Source organism: Vulpes lagopus, chromosome 11, assembly GCF_018345385.1.
Source record: "Vulpes lagopus strain Blue_001 chromosome 11, ASM1834538v1, whole genome shotgun sequence".
Taxonomy (NCBI): domain Eukaryota; kingdom Metazoa; phylum Chordata; class Mammalia; order Carnivora; family Canidae; genus Vulpes; species Vulpes lagopus.
The window spans coordinates 90,650,652-90,671,675 of NC_054834.1; the positions used below are offsets into that span (position 1 = coordinate 90,650,652).

The window sequence follows — 21,024 nt, forward strand, 5'->3', positions numbered from 1 at the left end:
AAAGAGGAAGAGACTTGTTTTGTTGGTTTTAGCTCCCAAGATGACAGAAGCAGGGGAGAAAGAAAGAGTTCTCTTACTCCAGGAGGAAACAACTGGACAGGAAGAAATGACAATAGGGGAAAAAAAATGCCAAAGGTTGCCAGGATGATTTCTCAGCTTTGTGCAGTTCCAAGGGCTTTGTTTTTTCCCTACCTGTACTGGCTTCTTTAGAGCAAACTATTCATGCCCCTCCTGGGCTCTGGGCATAAGAGTTAAGTGAAGTTGTAACTTTACTTCAAAGAAAAAAAATTAAAATATGCTTGCCTAAAAAATTCACTTCTTGACTGCATTCAAATCTGCATTCAGATTTCTGATGGAGGCTGCAGCTTGTGTCACAGAGCTGAAGGAGATCGCGTCTCTTGTTCTCCCTGGCTCTGTCCCAGAGATCCCTTTCTGCCCATAACCCGGCTCTAAGTGGTGTTCTGGCTGAAGTTCGTAGGAGGCAGACCCATTTGTCTCTAAAATAAATGGATGATATGTGACTCTTTAGAGATAAAGATAACTTTTCTTTCAGTCCCAAGTGCCAGGGCCAAATTAGGTGACTCTAAACCAGTCATCAATCTTTGTTCTGAATTTAGGGTCTAAATGAGATGGTTAGGGTAAGATGAGTGTATTAAAGGAAGCAAGAAAGGCAGGAAAATGAACATGAACGAATGTTTTCCCCCCCCTTCTGTTTCTTCCCAGTTCTCTCTTATTAGAGCTGATTCAATTGAGGGCTTCAGCTAGAACCAATATGTGCACTGAGTTATTCAGGGAGATTACAGGAGAATTCTGTAAAGGGAGTCAGAATGAGAGTCTGATATTTAGAAGTTTGGTAGTTGTGATCACTGATTTTTTTTAAAAAAATATTTTTATGTCCACATAGTTTCTATGCACTTCAAAAAGTGCTTTCATGCCCCTCCTTTGAGCACATGTTGGACTTGCATCTCATGAATAGAATGCAGTGAAAATGATGGATTATGACTTTTGAGGGTAGGTCATAAAAGGCAGTGAAGTTTCCTCCTTGCTTTCTGGGGATCCAAACACTCAAGCAGCCCAATGGAAAGATCCAGGTGGAGGAAGTAAGGCCTTGAAACAGCCAGGGAGGATCTGAGGCCTCCTGCTAACAGCTATGCCAGTGAGCCATCTTGGTAATAGATCTTTCAGCCTTACTCAAGCCTCCAGATGACTGCATCCCCAGGTGGCAACCTCACGTGCCAGCCAAACTGCTCCCAAAGTCCTGGACCACAGAAATTATGAGTTAATAAATGTTTGTTGTTTTAAGTTGCTAAAAAAAAAAGAAAAGAAAAGAAAGAAAGAAAGAAAGAAAGAAAGAAAGAAAGAAAGAAAAGGGGAAAAGAAAATTTTGTGTGGAATTTTGATACCTATTTTTCATCTATGACATTTTATTACAAAATTAGTTCTTAATTTTCAATGTTGAGAACACCAAGGACAATGATAATATCCAAGCTTCAGACAGAACCATACATTTTTAGTTCAACTATAAATTTTAGTCTTTGTTTCATCGAATCTTTGGCATAAATGCCAAAGTAAAATGACTACTTCGAGTATTTTTTTTAAAATCATTCATTTAGAGCAGTGAAAAGTGGAATAACTATTAGGAATCAAAAGTTAGCTCCTGAGTGATTTTCTCTGTCAAAATAGCTTGTAAATCATTGGAATGAATGACCAGAGGTACAAAAATTTGCAGTAAGAGAAAATATATTGCCACTATTTTTTTTTTAAAATAAAACCTTTATTTTTTTTTAAAGCTAAGGAATCTTTTTTTTTTTAATTTTTATTTATTTATTATAGTCACAGAGAGAGAGAGAGAGAGGCAGAGACACAGGCAGAGGGAGAAGCAGGCTCCATGCACCGGGAGCCCGACGTGGGATTCGATCCCGGGTCTCCAGGATCGCGCCCTGGGCCAAAGGCAGGCGCTAAACCACTGCGCCACCCAGGGATCCCTATTGCCACTATTTTTAAGTTTGAACAAAAAATTATGAAGCTTTGAGAGTTAAGAATCCTGATATTAAGTATCATAAAATAAAATTGTATATAACATAGATTATAGAACATCCAATAAAACATAACCAAATACATATAACATTCATGATTAATAATGCATGATAAAATCAATCTAACATTATCTCTGATATTTATGGTCATTTGTGGCTCATAATTTTTGTCCCTCCTCAAATAAAAGCTTCATGAGGGAAGGGATTTGTCTATGTTTGCAGACTGAGGGTTGCTCAGTAGAAACTGAATAATGAATAGCAAATTCATACATGTTTCATTCTCTTTGAACACCAAATTTTGCTAAGTTTGACTTTCTAGAGATTCTAGAATCAGAAAAGTTTTGAATTCATGGATTTGTGGCCTTAGGCTGAGAAGGCTCTGCAGCTCTAAACCTCTGCGGAGAGACCTAAGGTAGAAATGATCTGTGAGACCTTTCGGGAAGGTTGGAAAACTCTGCTTACCTGTACCCTCAATTTATTGGTGGTCTTTCTCAGACCTTGTCTTTGAACTGCTTTTTTCCCCCCACCTTAATACATTAAGAAAGGTTTTCTTTAGTCGTGTTCAGTTCAACTTTGCCAGGGCACTAATGTCATTAAAATCAACTCTATTTAAAATTCCCAATAAGTGTGAAACCTCAGTGTGTTCTGACTGCATTGAAATATTCCCACTGGAGCCAACCTGCTTGTTTGTACAGTATGTAGCCTTCAGATTGGCTCCTCCCATTTAGTAATGTGATTTTGTCTTTGCTTCTCATTATCCTGACTGGCTCATAAAGACATTCTAAGCGGGTGCTAGTGGAAGTTAACTAAGTGGAATATGTTTCGTCTTCTATGAAATAAAACCAAAAATAGGATATACCAGCAAGTATGATATCTGGAGCGAGAGTAATTTTTGCTCAGGTCAACTAGGTTTTTAAAATTGTTAAAAGACCTAAATCTTTTTTATATATTTTTGTCCATTGCGTTATCTATTCCTTTGTTGCGCTTCAGTTGTTTTTGAAGATTATTTTAATGAGATTCAAGCTACAACACAGAATAAAACATTAAACGCGCCTCCAAAATCTCTTAAAATTGGCTTTTTTCTTAGATCAATTGTTAATGTTTGTATCTAATTACACTACTTGTAATTATAGGCAGTATAGTGTAGCATGTTTGCTCTACTGCTTGTTTAGAGCTCTCTATTATTCATGTTTCTCTTCCTGTGTGCATCAAATGCTATTGCAGCAAAGGTCTGGCCAGTATGCAATTCTCTCCTCCCTTGAGAGAGATTACCATGTACTCCGCAGCTCATTCTGCTTGGATTATGGTATAGTGTTATCTATTGCAAGTAAGAAGTTAATTCTTTTGTTGTAGGAACTTTATGTGATTGCCAATCAGTTATGTTAAGATGCACAATGGTGCTGTGCAGGGACTATAATTCTATTTTTGCAGTGATTATCACAACTACCAGTACAGAGGTCCCTAGGAATATTTTTTATCTTTTTATATGCCATTGTAATAGCATACAAAGTTGAAATAATGGCTGAGCACTGCAGCAATTATTCTTAGTGCACCTTATTTACAAATCAAAAGCAGGACTGGATGTTCACAGCTAAAACAAAATAGATGTTTGGATTGACTATTTAGCTAAATATGAGAACTACCTCCACATTTTTTCTTGCAATAAGCTAAACCTTTGTAAATATGCATGTTTCCTCATTTTAGCATGTTGTTTGAAATCACAAATCTCAAAATAGCTCAATTTTGAAGTATTTTTGTATATACGTTACATCACTAAATGTCCTCTACATACCAATGAAATGTGTAAGACTCTTTTGGATACCTTGTTTACACAAAGTTATATAAAATAGAGGAAATATTGTCATTTAATATTCACGAAGAATGCATTGTGTTCCTATGTGATAGAGAGGTAGCCTGAGCTCTTATGTGTTTAGTGGCAAATCGGTTGCCAAATTACTACTACTAATATAAATTATTGATTTTGTATTATCAGACATTGTTCTGATTGCTTCATGTGGATTTTCTCATTCTATTCTATGACATATATGGTGAGGTAGTACAATTATCCTCATTTTATGGATAAGAATGCTGAGTCACATATAGTTTATTTATTTTTTTTAAAAATTTTTATTTATTTATGATAGTCACAGAGAGAGAGAGAGAGGCAGAGACACAGGCAGAGGGAGAAACAGGCAGAGGGAGAAACAGGCAGAGGGAGAAACAGGCTCCATGCACCGGGAGCCCGACGTGGGATTCGATCCCGGGTCTCCAGGATCATGCCCTGGGCCAAAGGCAGGCGCTAAACCGCTGTGCCACACAGGGATCCCCTCACATATAGTTTAAATGATGTATTCAGGAAACTCAGAGTCCTAGCTTAACTGGGATCCAAACACAGTTTCTAGGTCTGGAACCTGAGCCTTGACACATGTCTCTCAATGACACAATTATGCTATTACATGAAAAAGATGCATTCAGTCAGCGTGCGGCTAAATGTTTGCATATCTTCACTTCTTGTCTCAATTTTTTCCGTCTGCACAAACTCTGTTGTGGATTTCAATGAATTGCTTTAGAACTCTTAATCCTTTCTCTCCATATTCTCATCCTGGAAGACTTCTTATGGAGGACATTTGAAACTGTCCATCTTTCCATTTTAAGAAAAAAGCTACTAGTAGCTTCAACTTATTTCGGGATGCACTGAACTTAAAGATGATTCTCACAGAAACAGAAAACACATGCAAACATGACTTTGTTTTGTAATGATTTTTATTTTAACATTCTATTACAATGTGTAAGTCTCAAGTATAACTACAATATAATTTATGACAAACTCCAACATTTTGAGCATTCACAGATGTATGAAAATTATACAGAATTCTATGTAAACAGCATTATTATATTCATGGCTATTCATTTATTTTTATGAAGCAATTCTTGATTATTTTCCTCAAGAATATTACATCATAACCACAGATACTTAAAAAAATGTGTAGTCTCTATACACAGGTCCTAAACCTAAACCCAGGCCAATTACTTGGCCATTCTAATTTAGCTGGCCCTCCTTTCATTACTTCCAGTAACATTTCTCCAAAACTGCTATTTAAAATTGCTTTATTTACATGTGCATTTTGTCTTAAATCTTTTTAATAAAGCTATGAAAAATCTATAAAATCATGCTGAACATTTTGGGTTGAGGTTTTCAACAATCAGCATTTAGAAACAGCCCATATATCACTTATATCTTTTGCAAACTATGTAACAGTCAAAAAAGCAAAATGAGAGTCTCCCACTATTCTCCAAATTGTATGTATGCATTTGTGTTCAAATTTTTGCTTCCATTTGTGTTTGCTTACATTTTATGCTAACTTAAACTTTACAGTGTAATTGCCTTTCCACATCATTAAGTGAAATGAATTCAGTGATTATGTAATTTAAATATTAGCATGACAGTGCCTTCTGGAGGTATCTCATTATCAGTACCAAACAGTAACCTACACGAAAAGCAAAGTCAAATTTTACTTCAAGCTTATACAGTACTAAATAAGCTCTCAATTCCATATATTGTTTCTAATTGATAAAAAGTCACAACTAGACATTCCTGGGAAAACATATTTATACAAAACCTAACTATGTCATATTAAAAAAAGTATTGTTCAGCATGAAATAGGAGAAAAGAGCAAATCTGTAACTTTTTGTTTTGAAATGCTAAGAAGAAACTGTTGAGGAACCAGTTGCCAGTAATTTTTATTTCACATAAAAATAAGGCAATGTAAAAACATGAACAGTAAATTACACATAAACCTGTCCACCACACATCTTTTCATAATATATAAATATGCAAAATGCAGTTATATTTATATGGGTTTAAAATATGAGGAGAGACTGAATTTAAATCTAAGGTGATATTAATTTCTCAATTTACTGTATTAAAAAATTTTACAAATGTAATATATTTTGTATGGTTCCCTAATTTCAAAACCTATTTTCAACAGGCTTAGCAGGTATGCAATGCAATGCTCTACATAGTCTAGGAAAACACTGCATGGTATCTTTCATATTAAATAAAAAAGAGGCTCAAATAACCTAAGATGAATGATTAAATGTAGGTGCAAAGAATCTTTGGCCCTAGGTTTAATTTCATATGTAACTTAGGACAAATGTCTAGAAGTTGTTAGATGTTCATGGATGTTGCAAAATACATCACAATTTAAAAACGTTAGAGATACGAAGTTCTGTGGAAATGTCTCTGTTTCTATCTCATAACTGTGTTTCTTTGTCTATCCATATCCTTCATTTCTGTAGGTATTTTAAAACCTCCTTTATTTTTAACTAACCAGAACAACAAAAAATAGGTTGTATTTATTATAGAAATATAATTTATGTTCTTTTTTAATTTAGAAAAGCAAATGAATGATATATATACTTGATTTGAAAACTCCTACAAAATCTTCTAAATAAAATTACTTCCTACTTATGTAACTCGATTTTTGCCTATGCATAAGTAACTTGATAGAAGAAAGATCTCATAGTCTTGAAATAAACTCATGAAAAAAAAATGCATCATGGCCATTTCTTTTCAAAGCCACTATCAACGAGGACTTTCTAAAACTAGATTTATAATCCTTGGTAGGAGGACAGCAGCTAAAGCAAAATTGAATATTTGCTTGGTAAGCTACAAGCTCATGGTACTTTATTGATTGATATAAAATGTACCTCATAGTCATAGAATTTTAAGGAGAAAGTGATATTGTCGTCAATTTAAAGACGAAAGAGAAAGATTGAAAAGAATTAATAGCACAAATTAGGAAAAGTATGTTAGTGGGAAGAAAGCAGGGTGGCAAGAATCCCCACTGATGTTCACTCAAACAAAAACAAGTCTGTGTTGAAAGGCTGCCGTGTATCATGACTTGAAAGTTTGCCATACACATTTAGGATGGTACGTAGGCGATGCAGTAAACACTTTGCCCAAGTCACTATCTGGTCAACCACAGTATCAAACAGATACCTGCACATCAGAAAGCACTTCATTAAAGGAAAATATCAACTTTACTTTCTGCTAAAGAATGACCAGACAATAGTGCATGAGAAAGCAGAAATTTGTGACCAAACAGATGAAGAGTTGGGTCATTACTAATGTTTTAAGGCAGCACAGTCCAGTGTTAAGATTGTGAAGATAAAATGAATAAAGCTTTCTTCTGTTCCTTCTTTTCTTAAGCATCCTTGGTTTTTTCTTCTTTTGAGGAATGTAATATGTACGTAAAATAAATTTTCACTTTGTATGGTTACTGTATGAACAAGAGGGTATTTTAAAAGGCAGGCTATGAAGCACAATACTCTACAGGTAAGCCTTATCCTGGGTGGTCTATGAAGCAAGATGAATAACAAATATTTGTTGAAATGAAAAGCCTACATATGTTTTCAATCCCATGGCATTGTATAGGCACATAAAAATTGGTTCCAATGCAGTAGAGAATAAATGTAAGCACCTCAAAATATAGAATGACTTCTGTACACGGAGAAGAGTCTTGCTCCCTAATAACAAGATGTGTTAACTAAACCTTCATTACTAATGACCGTTCCTTCTATCAGGGCATTTCATTGCAAAGCTAACGTAAAATACTTTTATAGATATCCAAATGATAGACGTGTGTGTGTGTATTTGCACAGGAAACATGATTGTTTACAGTCACGTGAAGAGATGACAAAGTGGATATGAGCATTTTCCACATGGTCTTCTGATGTATTAAAAGCAAATAAAATCAAATCAGCTTTGTTTGCTGTAATCAAGAATCCTACAGAGTACTCGTACTATTCTTACAGAATCATTTACTAATGCAAACATAGCCATCTGCCAATGCTGCCCATCTATTTTCGGGAATGAGAGCTAGTCATCGCACTGACTTTAAGAATATTTCAAAAAAAAAAAAGTTTTGGCATAGACTTCCTTAAAAGAGTCTTATTAACACAAATGTATCACCTTCAGAGGCTGTAAACAACATCAAAAACGAAGCTCTATTTTTTGCTTTCCTTGCCATCTTTCCCTTTGTCTTCCTTTTCTGTTTTGTCTTTTTCGTATTTCTCTTTGTCTGGCTTTGTTACACTGTCATATGAAGGTGGAGACACAGTGGATGGGGTTGCATCAGTTTTTTCTGGACTTGAGTTCTCAATGTTATCAAAAACCATATCCTCTTTATTGGGCAAATCATCATCTCGGTCTCCATCTTTTATGTATATACTTGATATATTTTTGACATTTTGCCGTAAGCGGTAACGTCTGTAAGCACGCTGAATGACAGTAGCAGACACATCCTCTTGTTTTCGTTTTAGTGTAGTTGTTATGGGTTCATAGGACACTTTAGAAGGATTTGCTGACATGAACCTTTCTTCCATCTGTGAACGCAGAGAGTCCATTTCTCCGCTTTCACCCAAAACACGCTTTGTAAAAGCAAATAAGATGTCAAGACAATGGATCCGGTCCCCACTGACCATGGGCAGGTCCATGGCAATGAGCTGGACTTTGTTTGGTTTTGCTATGAGAAGAGGAGGATCCAGAGCAGCTGCAAAATCAGAGAGTTTGCTATATTCTATAAACTGGGTGGCATCAGGATCAAACTTCTCCCAAACCTCATAGAACATCTCAAAGTCATCCTCGCTCAGGGGCTCGGTACTTTCCTCAGTAGCAACACTGAAGTTCTCCAGGATGACAGCGATGTACATGTTCACCACAACCAGAAAGGAGATGATGATGTAACTGACAAAATAGAATATCCCCACAGATGGGTTCCCACAGTCCCCTTCGACTGAACTTCCAGGGTGAACTTTTTTGGGGTCACAGTCAGGTGGTGCACTGTTGAGAATAGGAGCTAGCAATCCATCCCAGCCAGCCGAGGTGGTAATTTGGAACAAGCAGATCATGCTGTTGCCAAAGGTCTCAAAGTTGAACATGTCGTTAATTCCAGCCTCCTTTTTAACATAGGCAAAGTTGGACATTCCAAAGATGGCATAGATGAACATGACCAGGAAGAGCAGGAGGCCGATGTTAAACAAGGCAGGGAGGGACATCATCAGAGCAAAGAGCAGTGTGCGGATCCCCTTCGCCCCTTTGATCAGACGCAAGATTCGACCTATCCTGGCGAGCCGGATCACTCGGAACAGGGTGGGGGACACAAAGTATTTTTCTATCAGCTCAGCCAGAAACATGCCTGGTGAGGAAGAAGGGGATGGAAATTTAACAATTAAAATTAAAAATCATGACTTTTAAGTAATTTTATCTGGCATCTTATCTCTTATGATTTCAGGACTATCATTTTATATTGAAAACAATTTCATACCAAACGATTGAGCAATACCAAAGGAAAATGATTGAAATTACTATTGTGATATTTTCTCTCCCTTTACTAAATTTGTGGACATTGTTTTTTTTTTCCTCCATAATAATTTTTGATTATAGTGGTGATACCTACTCATGTAGAAAATCTAAGCAATACAGTAAAATGCATAAAAGGAAATTATAAATCACCTGAAATATCACCAATTACAATAGTAATTACTATTTTCTTGAGTATCGCTTTAGATATTTTTCTATGCAAGTACACACACACTTTGTCAATGAATGTAATTATGCTACATTGGCACTTTTAATAATGAGTCATTTCATCATGTCATGGAAATATTTCCATTCAAATGGCAACAAAGCAATTTCTTCTAGTTTCATAATGTTCTAGTCAAATAACTAAATATTTAAGAATTTTATGTTGTTTTCAATATTTTTGGCTGAGATGAATATACAAGTAGGTTTTTTTCTAGTTACATGAACATGATTTGATAATGTATCAATAAAAGATCAAACAGTATATTTAAATTTTTCTTATATATTGTCAAACCTATCTCCAGAGTCTGTACAACTCTCCATAGTGATGTATGAAAGTGCTCATCCTCTACATGCTCAACCAGTATTGTCGTTATCATTTTTACCAGAAAATCTTTTGATGTTTCAAAGCATCTCATTATAACTTATTTGCATTTATTTTGGGGGAAAAATCCACATTTTTTTCTTGTTAGTTGGACATATTTTTGTGTGCTGCTTGGTAATTTTTTACTTTTTCTTTCTGGCCATGGTAAGTACTTTGCCCATTTTTCTATTGAGATTTACTATTTTCTGATTGATTTATGAGGGCTATTTTTCTATTGAAAATGCCAATCCATTGCTGGTCATGTTACATACAATTTTTCCCTGTGTTTCATCTTTCAACCTTTTTGATCTGGGGAGAAGGTGGTGGCTTTTTCTCCATAGAATATTTTTATTTTATACAGTTTATTAGTTTTTCTTCATAGACTCAAATTTGTGTCATAAATAGGTTCATTGTTATAAATCTATTTCTTCTTGAATTTATTTTTTACACTTTAATTTTTGATTCATGTGATCTGTTTACTGAGCAAATTACTTTTATTTTTCTTCCAGATAAATTTTAGAATCATTCAGACTTGTATTGCCAATTTATTATTTCCACCAGGCAAAAAGACTTATTGATATTCTTGTTGGGATAAATAATACTGTATTTATAAATGGATTTATTTGAAAAAGGATCACATCTATAGTGATAGCCTTCTTATCCAAGTATAAGAAGTCTTTCAATTATTTAAGACTTCTTTTGTATCTGTTAGCTTTCCTCATAAAAGTCTTATACATTTCTTATTAAAGTTGTTACCAGATATTTTACTTTATTTTTATTGGAAATGTAAATGAGATTTTTCTTTAGGTCTACTTTCTAAATTTTTTGTCCACATATAAAAAAAAATTTGTGACTATCAATACATGTGATTTAAAGTTTGGACCTTCCGAACTCTAATTGAATTCATTTTTTTTTTTGTTTTGATTCTCTTTCATTTGTAAAAAATGCCCTAATATGATCTGAAGATGAAGATCATTTGCTCATGTATCCCTCTGTTTTCTAATCTAATTGCATCAGCCAACATTTTAAAAAATAGAGGTGATAGAGGAATGCTCTTTTTTCTTCCTAATTTAATGGGAATGCTTCTACTATTTTGCTTATTATCACAGATTCATATTTAATTTGTCTTCTGATATCTTAATATTTTCTTAGTACTCTTTTTTCAAAAGTTGATTTTGAATGCCTCTTCTAAATTACATGGTACTTAATATTGAAGTTTTAGGTTATATGACCTTTAACTTTTCTAGGCCCACCTGTTTCATCATCCGTAAGTTGAATTTGTATTAAACAATCGCCACAATCTCTAAAATTTGTAATTCTAAAAATAAATGCAACTGTAAAATACTGGGCAAGGAATGTGCAGATACTGAGAAAACAAGAAGACAGAGAAACAGCTATGGTAATGAAAGGAGAAGAAGCATAGAATCATACTATGATTCACGGTCAAGATGGGTTGGTTGAGAAATGATTCTATTTGATAGACTTGCCAAGTATGAAGCCATAAATTAAAATGGCATTTCTTGAGATCTTACCTTCACTTTGAATTCAGAAAGAATTTTCACAAAAGGTCAGGGATATTCTGGCTATTAATGATCATTAACCAAGGGACATTTCTCATGATGTGCTAGAACTAGAGGTGATTTCAGATTCTGCACTGGTCTTCCTACCTACATATGGGATTTTCTACCTACATACCTACATATAGGTCTATCTATCTACATACCTACATACAGACACAGTTGCTACTTCTGTGAAGAGTAATCTTGGAGATCAAATATCCAGGAGTATTACATGCTTCTAACAAAGAGAAAAGTTGTAGCATGAACCCAGGAATTCTGACATAGAGGTCTGTTTTATTTAGTATTGTTTTTAAGATTCTTTCATTCAGGGGAATCCCTGGGTGGCTCAGTGGTTTAGCGCCTGCCTTTGGCCCAGGGCGTGATCCTGGAGTCCCGGGATCGAGTCTCACATCGGGCTCCCGGCATGGAGCCTGCTTCTCCCTCCTCCTGTGTCTCTGCCTCTCTCTCTCTCTCTCTCTCTCTCTGTCTATCATAAATAAATAAATAAACCTTTAAAAAATAAAGCTTAAAAAATAAAGCTTAAAAAAAAGATTCATTCATTCATTTTACTAAGGTACTCAAAAGTAAATTTACATTCAAGAATTCAGAAGCTTCTCTGAGCATATGTGAAGTTTAGTTTGATTCAAAATGGTCTTACCTACAATGGAGAGAATCACAACCACAAAGTCAAAAATATTCCATCCTACAGTGAAGTAGTAGTGTCTGAGGGAGATCAATTTCAGCACACATTCTCCAGTGAAAAGGATAATAAAAACCACATTTATCCAATATAAAACATCAGTCATGTATTTACTTTGTCCCTCTTTTTCTACCATCATGGTTACCATGTTGAGGCAGATAAGTACCATGATGGTTATATCAAAAGCTTGGTTTGTTACTAGGTCAAATATACATCCTTGGAATTTGTTCTGTAAAGAAATGAGAATTATATAGAATGAGAGTACATTTTGCAAGTATCCTTTAATCATTACATTAATTAAAAATATTTTAAAAAGGTATTACTTCAAAACTTGCATAAATTATCCTTGGTCATAGGTTCTTGATTTCTAGAATATTATTGAATTAAATCTAATTCAGAGCAAATGAAAACTTTTGCTGTTGTTGTTGACTTTCAGTATATACCAGACCAGCCAGATTTTAGTTGGTTGTGTATACTAACATTTGCTTTTAAACTCATCTAGCGTATGTTATATATCAATAGCCACAGTCACAGGTAATTTTTTACTAAGAAAACCTCAACTCTACTACCTGGAATATTTCAAGTTAATAAAATAACATGTCTCTAAATTTCTACTTTGTCATATTATTTTAACTAATGTGTTACATTGTCTTGCACTGCTATGACTGCTTTGGTATCAGAGACCTATATTTTCCTATCTCTCTCATGTACAGAATATGAATTTCCATATCACCTTTCTTAATCTCACTGCTAGTATTATGCTTTCCAGGAAACACAGGCTTTTTCAAAATCTTTTTAATAGTTGCACAGAAAAGTTTTAAGGAGTTTTACCAAGATCAAGTAGGGCAAACAAAAAATTAAATACCAGGCCTTCAATTCCATAGATTGTGATTTAGTAGGTCTGGCTGAGATCTGGCAATGTGTCTATTTAAAAAGTGCTGAGTGGGCAGCCGGGGTGGCTCAGCGGTTTAGTGCTGCCTTTGGTTCAGGGCCTGATCCTAGAGACCCGGGATTGAGTCCCACGTTGGGCTCCCTGCGTGGAGCCTGCTTCTCCCTCTGCCTATGTCTCTGCCTCTCTCTCTCCCTGTGTCTCTCATGAATAAATAAGTAAAATCTTAAAAAAAAAAAAGAAAAAAGAAAGTGCTAGGTGATCCTCATGTAACCAGCTGAGTACTAATTGGCTTTGTCTTTACTGATAACTCTTTGGCAAGGTGTGTTATGTTGAATATAAATTGAAATGCATATAATGCATTTAAACATTCCTCTCCTCCAGTTGTTAGAGGAATATAAACTATTCTTTGACTGCTAAGATTCACTCAGATTTCCATCTGAGTCCATTCTGGTCTTTGACCTCACGGTAGGAAAAAGCTTAGATTTATGATCAGTCCAACTGCTTCTCTTGCTTTTTGTCACAATTTCAAAAATCTTCATGTTAGTTTCCTCCTTCTGATAGCAATAACTACATCATAAAATAGTCATTTAGATAAATAAATTTCAATTAAAAGTAAATTTTATTTGTATCCTCTACAGGCCATTGTACTTATAGTAAGCTGTGTAGTTAATATAAAAGTAAAACCATATATAATTACTTTTTATTTTTATAGAAAAAAAAGTTTAAGAACTAGATGAATTAAAAATAATTTGAACATTTATACATTAAAGATATATATGTATACATATACCATTAACCCTTTAACAACACAGGTTTGAACTGCATGGGTCCACTAATATGTGGACATTTTCTTTAGATAAATACAATATAGTACTATAAATGTATTTCTTTTTTATGATTCCTTAATAACATTTTCTTTTCTCTAGCTTACCTTATGTAAGAATATGCTATATAATACATACAACATAAAAACTATGTGTTTATCAACTTCAGTTTATTAGTAAGATTTCTGGTCAATAGTACTTTATTAGTAGTTAAGATTTTAGGGAGTAAAAGTTGATATGCAGATTTTCAACTGTGTGGAGGGTTGGTACCCCTAACTCCTGTGTTGTTTAAAGATTAACTGGTTTTGTTTTGTTGTTTTTTGTTTGTTTTACCCCTGGCCGAGGTATTGGCTTTTGTGGTTTCTTAGATCCAAGCTTTTTCATTGCGTTATAATATTTCTTCTGTTCTTCTGTCATAAAGATATCTTGACCTCCAAGGTAAAGAAATAAAAAATAAACCTAGTTAAAACCAGAATATAAAAAAATAGTGAAAAGGATTAAAGGGGAAAGGAGAAAAAATGAGTGGGAAATATCAGAGAGGCAGACAGAACATGAGAGACTCCTACTCTGAGAAATGAACAAGGGGTAGTGGAAAGGGAAGTGGGCGGGGGGTTGGGGTGACTGGGTGATGGGTACCGAGGGGGGCACTTGACAGGATGAGCACTGGGTGTTATGCTATATGTTGGCAAATCAAACTCCAGTAAAGAGAAAAAAAAACCAGAATCACTGTCTAGATCTTTTTTCAGATGACTAAGACAGGTTAAAAATGTTTTATATAGAAATAAGATGCATTTTATTATGTGCCGCATATCTATAAAATAAATGTCTTAAATAATTACTTAGATATAGGCCTGTCACTTTCCATAAATAATGTAATATGTATATATAATATGTATATATTATATATACATATTACATGATAACTATTGGCTCATTTTTCTTTTGGTGAGGTAACCTGTGTTATTTTAAACTATGTGCTAAGACTTCATTTTATCTGCTACTTGTCTCATCAGGCATTTTATTGCTAGATAACAAATATATTAGGAAGGCTTATAAGAAATAAGAATACTGAAGATTTTTTTTATGATTTGGCTAATATTTGGGACTCTAATGAAAAACAGGGGCATAAACAATAGCAAAAATAGTTTTACATTCATTTATATTCATTTACAAATGCCATATTCCTTTAGCACAGAAAAGGAATAAACAGTAGTCCCCTCTTATCCATAGTATCCCTTTCCATGGTTTCTGTTACTCATGGTCAACTGTGGTCTGGAAGAGGTAATGCTCCTTCTGGTATGCTGTCAGAAGGTCAAGAGTAGCCTAACTGACACCACAAGGCCTACATTATTCACTTCACTTCATCTCATCATGTAGGCATTTTATCATCTCACATCATCACAAGAAGGGTGAGTACAGTACAGTAACATATTTTGAGAGAGACTATATTCATGTAATTTGTATTACAGTATACTATTCTATTTTATTACTAGTTACTGTTGTTAATCTCTTACTGTTCCTAATTTATAAATTAAACTTTACTGTAGGGGTGTATGCAGGAGCAAAAACTTGTGTTTTTTTTTTTTTTTTTAAAGTTTGGTACTATCTGTGGTTTCAGGCATCCACTGGGGCTTTTGGAACATCCCCTGTAGTTAAGGGGTACTGTACAATGAACATGTAACACATATATCTGTGTGTGTGTATACTTCATGAAACTCTTAGCTACTTTTTTTATTCCAACAAGGAAATATCAACATAAATCTATGGGTGTCAACATTATACATAACAGCATTCTAGATATTGAGGAAATTACCAATGATCTAGGATCCTTGACCTGAAGGATTTATTAATTGAGTAGACAACCTTTAAGTCTCAATAGTAAAAATAATGAATTTCTAAATGAAGTTTTTTGATCTTTTCAATACTGTAAGAGTCTAAATCTCATAAAGGGTGCCTAGAAGATTTATCGGTTCTTTTAGGGTAAACTAATTTTCTTAAAATTATCTGTAATTTTTATATATTCACAGATTTTCTACATTGATCTGTAATGTTGACTTTTTAGTTGTAGGATAAATTAGTATCACCCATGTAATTAGGAATTTATTTTGCGGGAATTTATAGTTCTCAAATCCTTACCTAACTTGTAGGGTTCTGGAGTTAAGGATGATCTGGTATGGTTTCCCTTTAGTTTCCATGGATTAGGAATACTCAGCTTCCTGTTACATTGCTTTTTAATTTTTTTATTTATAAAATACCTAATGGTAACCAGATTCCCTTTTCTTTCTCAACGTGTCATAATTTACCTTTATTCTAGTTGATATACAGTATTTGGCATTTATCTTACATATTGATGCTAGGCATCAGGGACAGCCCTCAGGCCAATGTTAAAAAAAAACTACTCATTTGCAAGGGCTGATTACCACAGCATGTCAAGAACCTACCAGAAGAAGCTAGGAAAACACAGGGAAGAGAACCATGAAATTAGAAGTAAACATCAAAGTAGTAAATTTTAACTTCTCTTAATGATACCTTGGTTGCCAAAGTAACAAAAAGTGGGGTGAAACTAGGAGATTATAAAATGCTCCAATAGAGCTTCTATTGTTTGGTTTGGTTTTACTGTAGCTTTGGAGACCTTGGGCAAAATGTATTCCTTTAAAAGCTAGATGGAAGACACTCTGTAAATCAGGGTGGTCTTTTTCAATGTTACACACTATGTCAAGGGTGTATTACATAGTACTTAAGACTTCTGGTTTGTTCAGATCCTATCTCTGTTGTCTTTGGGCAAGTTTCTTAATCTCTTTAAGGATAAATCATGCCATCATTACTCGAGTAGCTACACTTCCAAGAGTTGGGAGGATTAAATGAGGTAATACATTCAAAACACTGAGCATAATGCTAGATACACATGCCCTCAATAATTGTTAATTGCTGTTACTGTCATTGTTATTAATCTTCTTGATAAGATTATAGTTACTGAAAGAGGTTGCTTTACTTAGAATGTACCCAGGTCAATACTAGGTCTTTGTGTAAATATACTATATATTTTTCCCTTTTATAACTTGAACCTATTATAATTTGTGTTCTAATTTTCCAAAATATGTTTTCTGATGAATTAAACCCTAAATAACATGAACTTATTAAATGAAAACATTACTTGTAAAAGTGATGGGTATTTGGAAAAAACTAGTAAAGTGGGATTGGTTAGTAGAAGAGGTATGGGTAGTTTGATAGAGCCTTGAGCTAAGACCAAAGTACTGAAGTTAAAAAACCTTAAGAGGCAGAATACACTATGAAAAGAATATGAAATTTGAAGTCAAACAGACCTTTGGACCCTGGCTGCCCATGGTCCTGTTACTTGATTTGAAATAAGCTATTTATCCTTACTAGGCCAGTGTATACACTTTTGTATAAAGATGCCACTTTAAGTAGCCTGTGCTATGGATTAGATGAATTCATATATGTAAAGTATCTAGCATAAGGGCTCTTACTCAGTAGGTTAACTGAAGTGTTGGTCCTGTCTCTTAGTAGGGTAGAAAGAAACCTGCAGCCATTCAGAAAAGGCCAGTAAATCAAAGGTTCACTCAAATTGGAAATGAAATACTGGAAGGAAGGTAGGGGATGGTGGTAGTTGTCAGTGCTTCTAAATTAGTAACTTTTGCCTGAGAGTAATGGTAATGGTGTCAACCCATCCTATGTTTCTCCATCCTATGTTTTAAATATCTCAATAATATTTAAAAGCAAAGAGGTTAAAGCAATGAGGGCTGTGGCTGTCCTGTCCATGGTCACATGGCTTTATCTAGATACATGTCCAATTTATTCTATGCAGGGAATAGTGGAGAATCATATGAATATGCTTGCATATCATATATACACATATACAATGACTAAAGTTGAAAAATACAATTAAATTGAAAATTAGAGTATACATTGTAAAATTATTTTCAAGATTAATTATCAATTTTTAAAGCTTCTCTGTCTAAACATGAATGTACGATAATGTTTGCTAAGTGTAACTCTCAGATACTAAATGTAAGAATGAAAGATGGAATTTTAAAACAACTTTGAAAAAAAAACCCTGTATTTGAAAATGTAAGCATAAATAACATTTAACATTTACTAAATTTGCTTCCATTTGTGAATATCAATCATGTCCAATGATATTTCATTGTATGCACATCCATCTTTTCTGAGAGGCTAAGCCAATGTTTAAAATCACTCTGAATTCTACTCCTGTCGTTGAAACATATCTTTTCATGTGAGTGGTGCTACAGCCATGGTAACTCAGTGAACTATGACAGGAAAATTGAGACTTAGATGCTTTATTATCTTGCAAATCACAGATAATACTGTAGACTCTACTCCCTACCATCTTTTCATTGAACATATCCCATATTCTCTATTGCTGCAAATGACTAATTTGAAGACTTAAATGTGGTTGAGGTGGCAGGTAATGCAGGGTCAGACCTAGTCTTTGGTCTTTCCAATCATTCCATATATCATTACTGGATTCATTTTTTAAATCAGAACTGAGTTTTCATAGTCTCTGGAAGACAGCCCTCCTGTTGGATCTGTGATGAAGCTACTTCCTAGCTGTCAGAGCACATGCAAGTAACACAACCTCTTTGAGGGGAAGTGAGTTTACAATGTCTTTTAGATTTGTCATAAAACCTAATTAAGATGACATGTGTGGAGTACTTAACACAGAATCAGACACATCATCAAATCTTTTTTTTTCACATCATCAAATCTTAATGCCAATGTCCTGATTGTATGTGCTTCCTTGCTTAAAAAACTCAATGACACATCAGCTCCTACTGAAAAATATCTAATATGGCGTTTTAGTTCTGCTTTCAAGCAAGACCTTGTCTTTTACAATTTCTCTTCTTAAAACTCCATCATTACCAGAGGGGAAGTAGGTGGGAGGACTGTTAAAAAGGGCATAAGGATTAAGGCGGGACTTGTGATATGCAGTGGGTGTTGGATGGACATGTTGAGTCACTATATTGTACCCCTCCTACTGATATTACACTATATGTTAATTAATTGTAATTTAAATAAAAACTTAAAACAAAATCCCAAAACTCCATCTCCAAATTCCTTTCAAACAGGATGGAAGGCTATTCCTCTGGGATTGTTGTCTCTTCTGTTAGCCCTATGCATGTGCTCACACATTTTTCTATCCTTCCCCATGGATTATTTATTTTTCTCTCAGTTGCTACATATCTTCTTGTTCATCTTCCAATGCCTACAACTATTTTTTCCTCTGTCCACTTATTTTTGGTTGTCATTGTTTTTATTAATTTTTCTTATTACTCTTATCACTATTCCATATTATAGTATTTGGGGAGATAGCAATAGTAGAGGACTTAAAAAATAAATGAGGTATATGGGATCAACTACTGACTATTAAAATTATCACTTATTACATGCAGGATCTTGGGTAAATCACTGAACCTCTCTGTGGCTACCCGCATTTATAAGACAAAGTCTATAATAATTGCCATTGTAGATGTAATTAAATTTAAGGTGAGGTCATACTAGAGTAGGGTGGACCCTTAATCCAATATGACCAGTGTTCTTATAAGGAAAAGGAAAGAGACAGTGGAGAACACCATGCGACCATAGAGGCAAAGACTGAAGATATGCTGTGGTGAGCCAAGTAACACTTGAACTACAAGAAGCTAGAAGATGCAAGGAAGGATTCTCCCCTAGAGACTCTAAAGAGAGCATGGCCCTGCCACTACTTTGATTTTGGACTTAAAGCCTCCATAACTGAGAAAGAATAAATGTCTGTTGTGTGAAGCCATCAGTTTGTGTACTTGGTTACAGGAGCTCTAAGAAATTAATTCAGTTGATGTGAAGGGTAACGAAACAGAAATCTCAGGAGAGTATCTCACTTGCACCATTTAACAAGTCTTAATTTCCATTACATGTATCCTTTCTTCTGCTATAATATAGGTCCTTGAGCTCAGGAACCGTATCCTGTGTTGTCCGTCAAGGGCCAGCCCAATACATAACCATACAGAATAGTGGCTCAGAGAATGAATGAAATGTGTTTTGAATAAATAGTGCATCATTTTTCTTCATTAATAATTATTAGTCCTTTATAGGGAACATTGAAAAAACTGAATACTGTTATATTACTTAAAAATAGTCATGACTTAGGAGACAATTATTTTCTATGCAGAGATTAATGAGATTAGGCATATCTGTACTGTATTCTGGCCAATTATTTGAAAAATAAGTGAAGTTCTAGTGAAGCTAATTACTAACTGATATAAGATTAAATTTCACATTATGTTTTTAGAAAAATAATTGTTCATATTTTTCAGTGCAGTAAAAAAAGAATTAAGATACTTATCTTCTTTTTCTGTTGGTTGAAATTATCGATGATGACACCAATGAATAAGTTCAAAGTGAAGAATGACCCAAAGATGATAAAGATGACAAAATAAATATACATGTAGAGATTGTATTCATATATGGGCTGCTTGTCTACCTATAAAATTAACAAAGATTAGCAGTATGTTGACAATAACATTAATCATTTTCTTTTTCACATGGGACAACAAGTTAATCCAAACAGTGCTATCTCCTAGGTGAACTTGGCTTCTCGGAAGTCACAGCATGTTAAGGATCAGCATAAATATTCTTAAACATGTATTCAACATTAAGTAAATATTTATTACATGCTACTTTGTACATGAATATAATCTTCAAATGATTAAAAAAGGACTTAACCATATGTACTACTTGTTCTCAGACTGGAGGTAAATGACCTAATGTATGTTTTTTATTTCCAGAACAAAAAAACTGTGATAGAAGTGATAACCAAATTTATAGAAATTCTGTTGATTATTTTTCTTCATTTGATGACAGAAATGTCTTCAGTGGATTTAACCTTCTCAGCATGGAATTCATTTCACGTAAACCCTTCCACAGCATTTTAAATATAAAAACAATAGAAACTGAATTAAATTTTTAAAATCCATGAATAACATTTGTTACTCAATTTTTATCTCAATAAACATATTTATTGAGTGCTTATTATTGCCAGCTCTACT

At 34.3% G+C, this 21,024-nt stretch overlaps 1 protein-coding gene across 7 annotated transcripts in view; it reads right to left on the reverse strand.

The window, feature by feature from the left end:
• Positions 1 to 4,788: 4,788 nt before the first annotated feature.
• The window catches only part of SCN9A (sodium voltage-gated channel alpha subunit 9), a 162,074-nt gene continuing 145,838 nt past the window's right edge, over positions 4,789 to 21,024 (reverse strand). For all 7 annotated transcript variants that reach the window (XM_041774197.1, XM_041774196.1, XM_041774198.1 and 4 more), the window contains 4 exons: positions 20,322 to 20,459; positions 14,294 to 14,398; positions 12,203 to 12,473; positions 4,789 to 9,235 (listed from right to left, as the gene is read on the reverse strand). In XM_041774197.1, the coding sequence (XP_041630131.1) occupies positions 8,046 to 9,235; positions 12,203 to 12,473; positions 14,294 to 14,398; positions 20,322 to 20,459 (1,704 nt within the window). In that variant the 3' untranslated portion in view covers positions 4,789 to 8,045. The remainder of the gene's footprint in view (positions 9,236 to 12,202; positions 12,474 to 14,293; positions 14,399 to 20,321; positions 20,460 to 21,024) is intronic.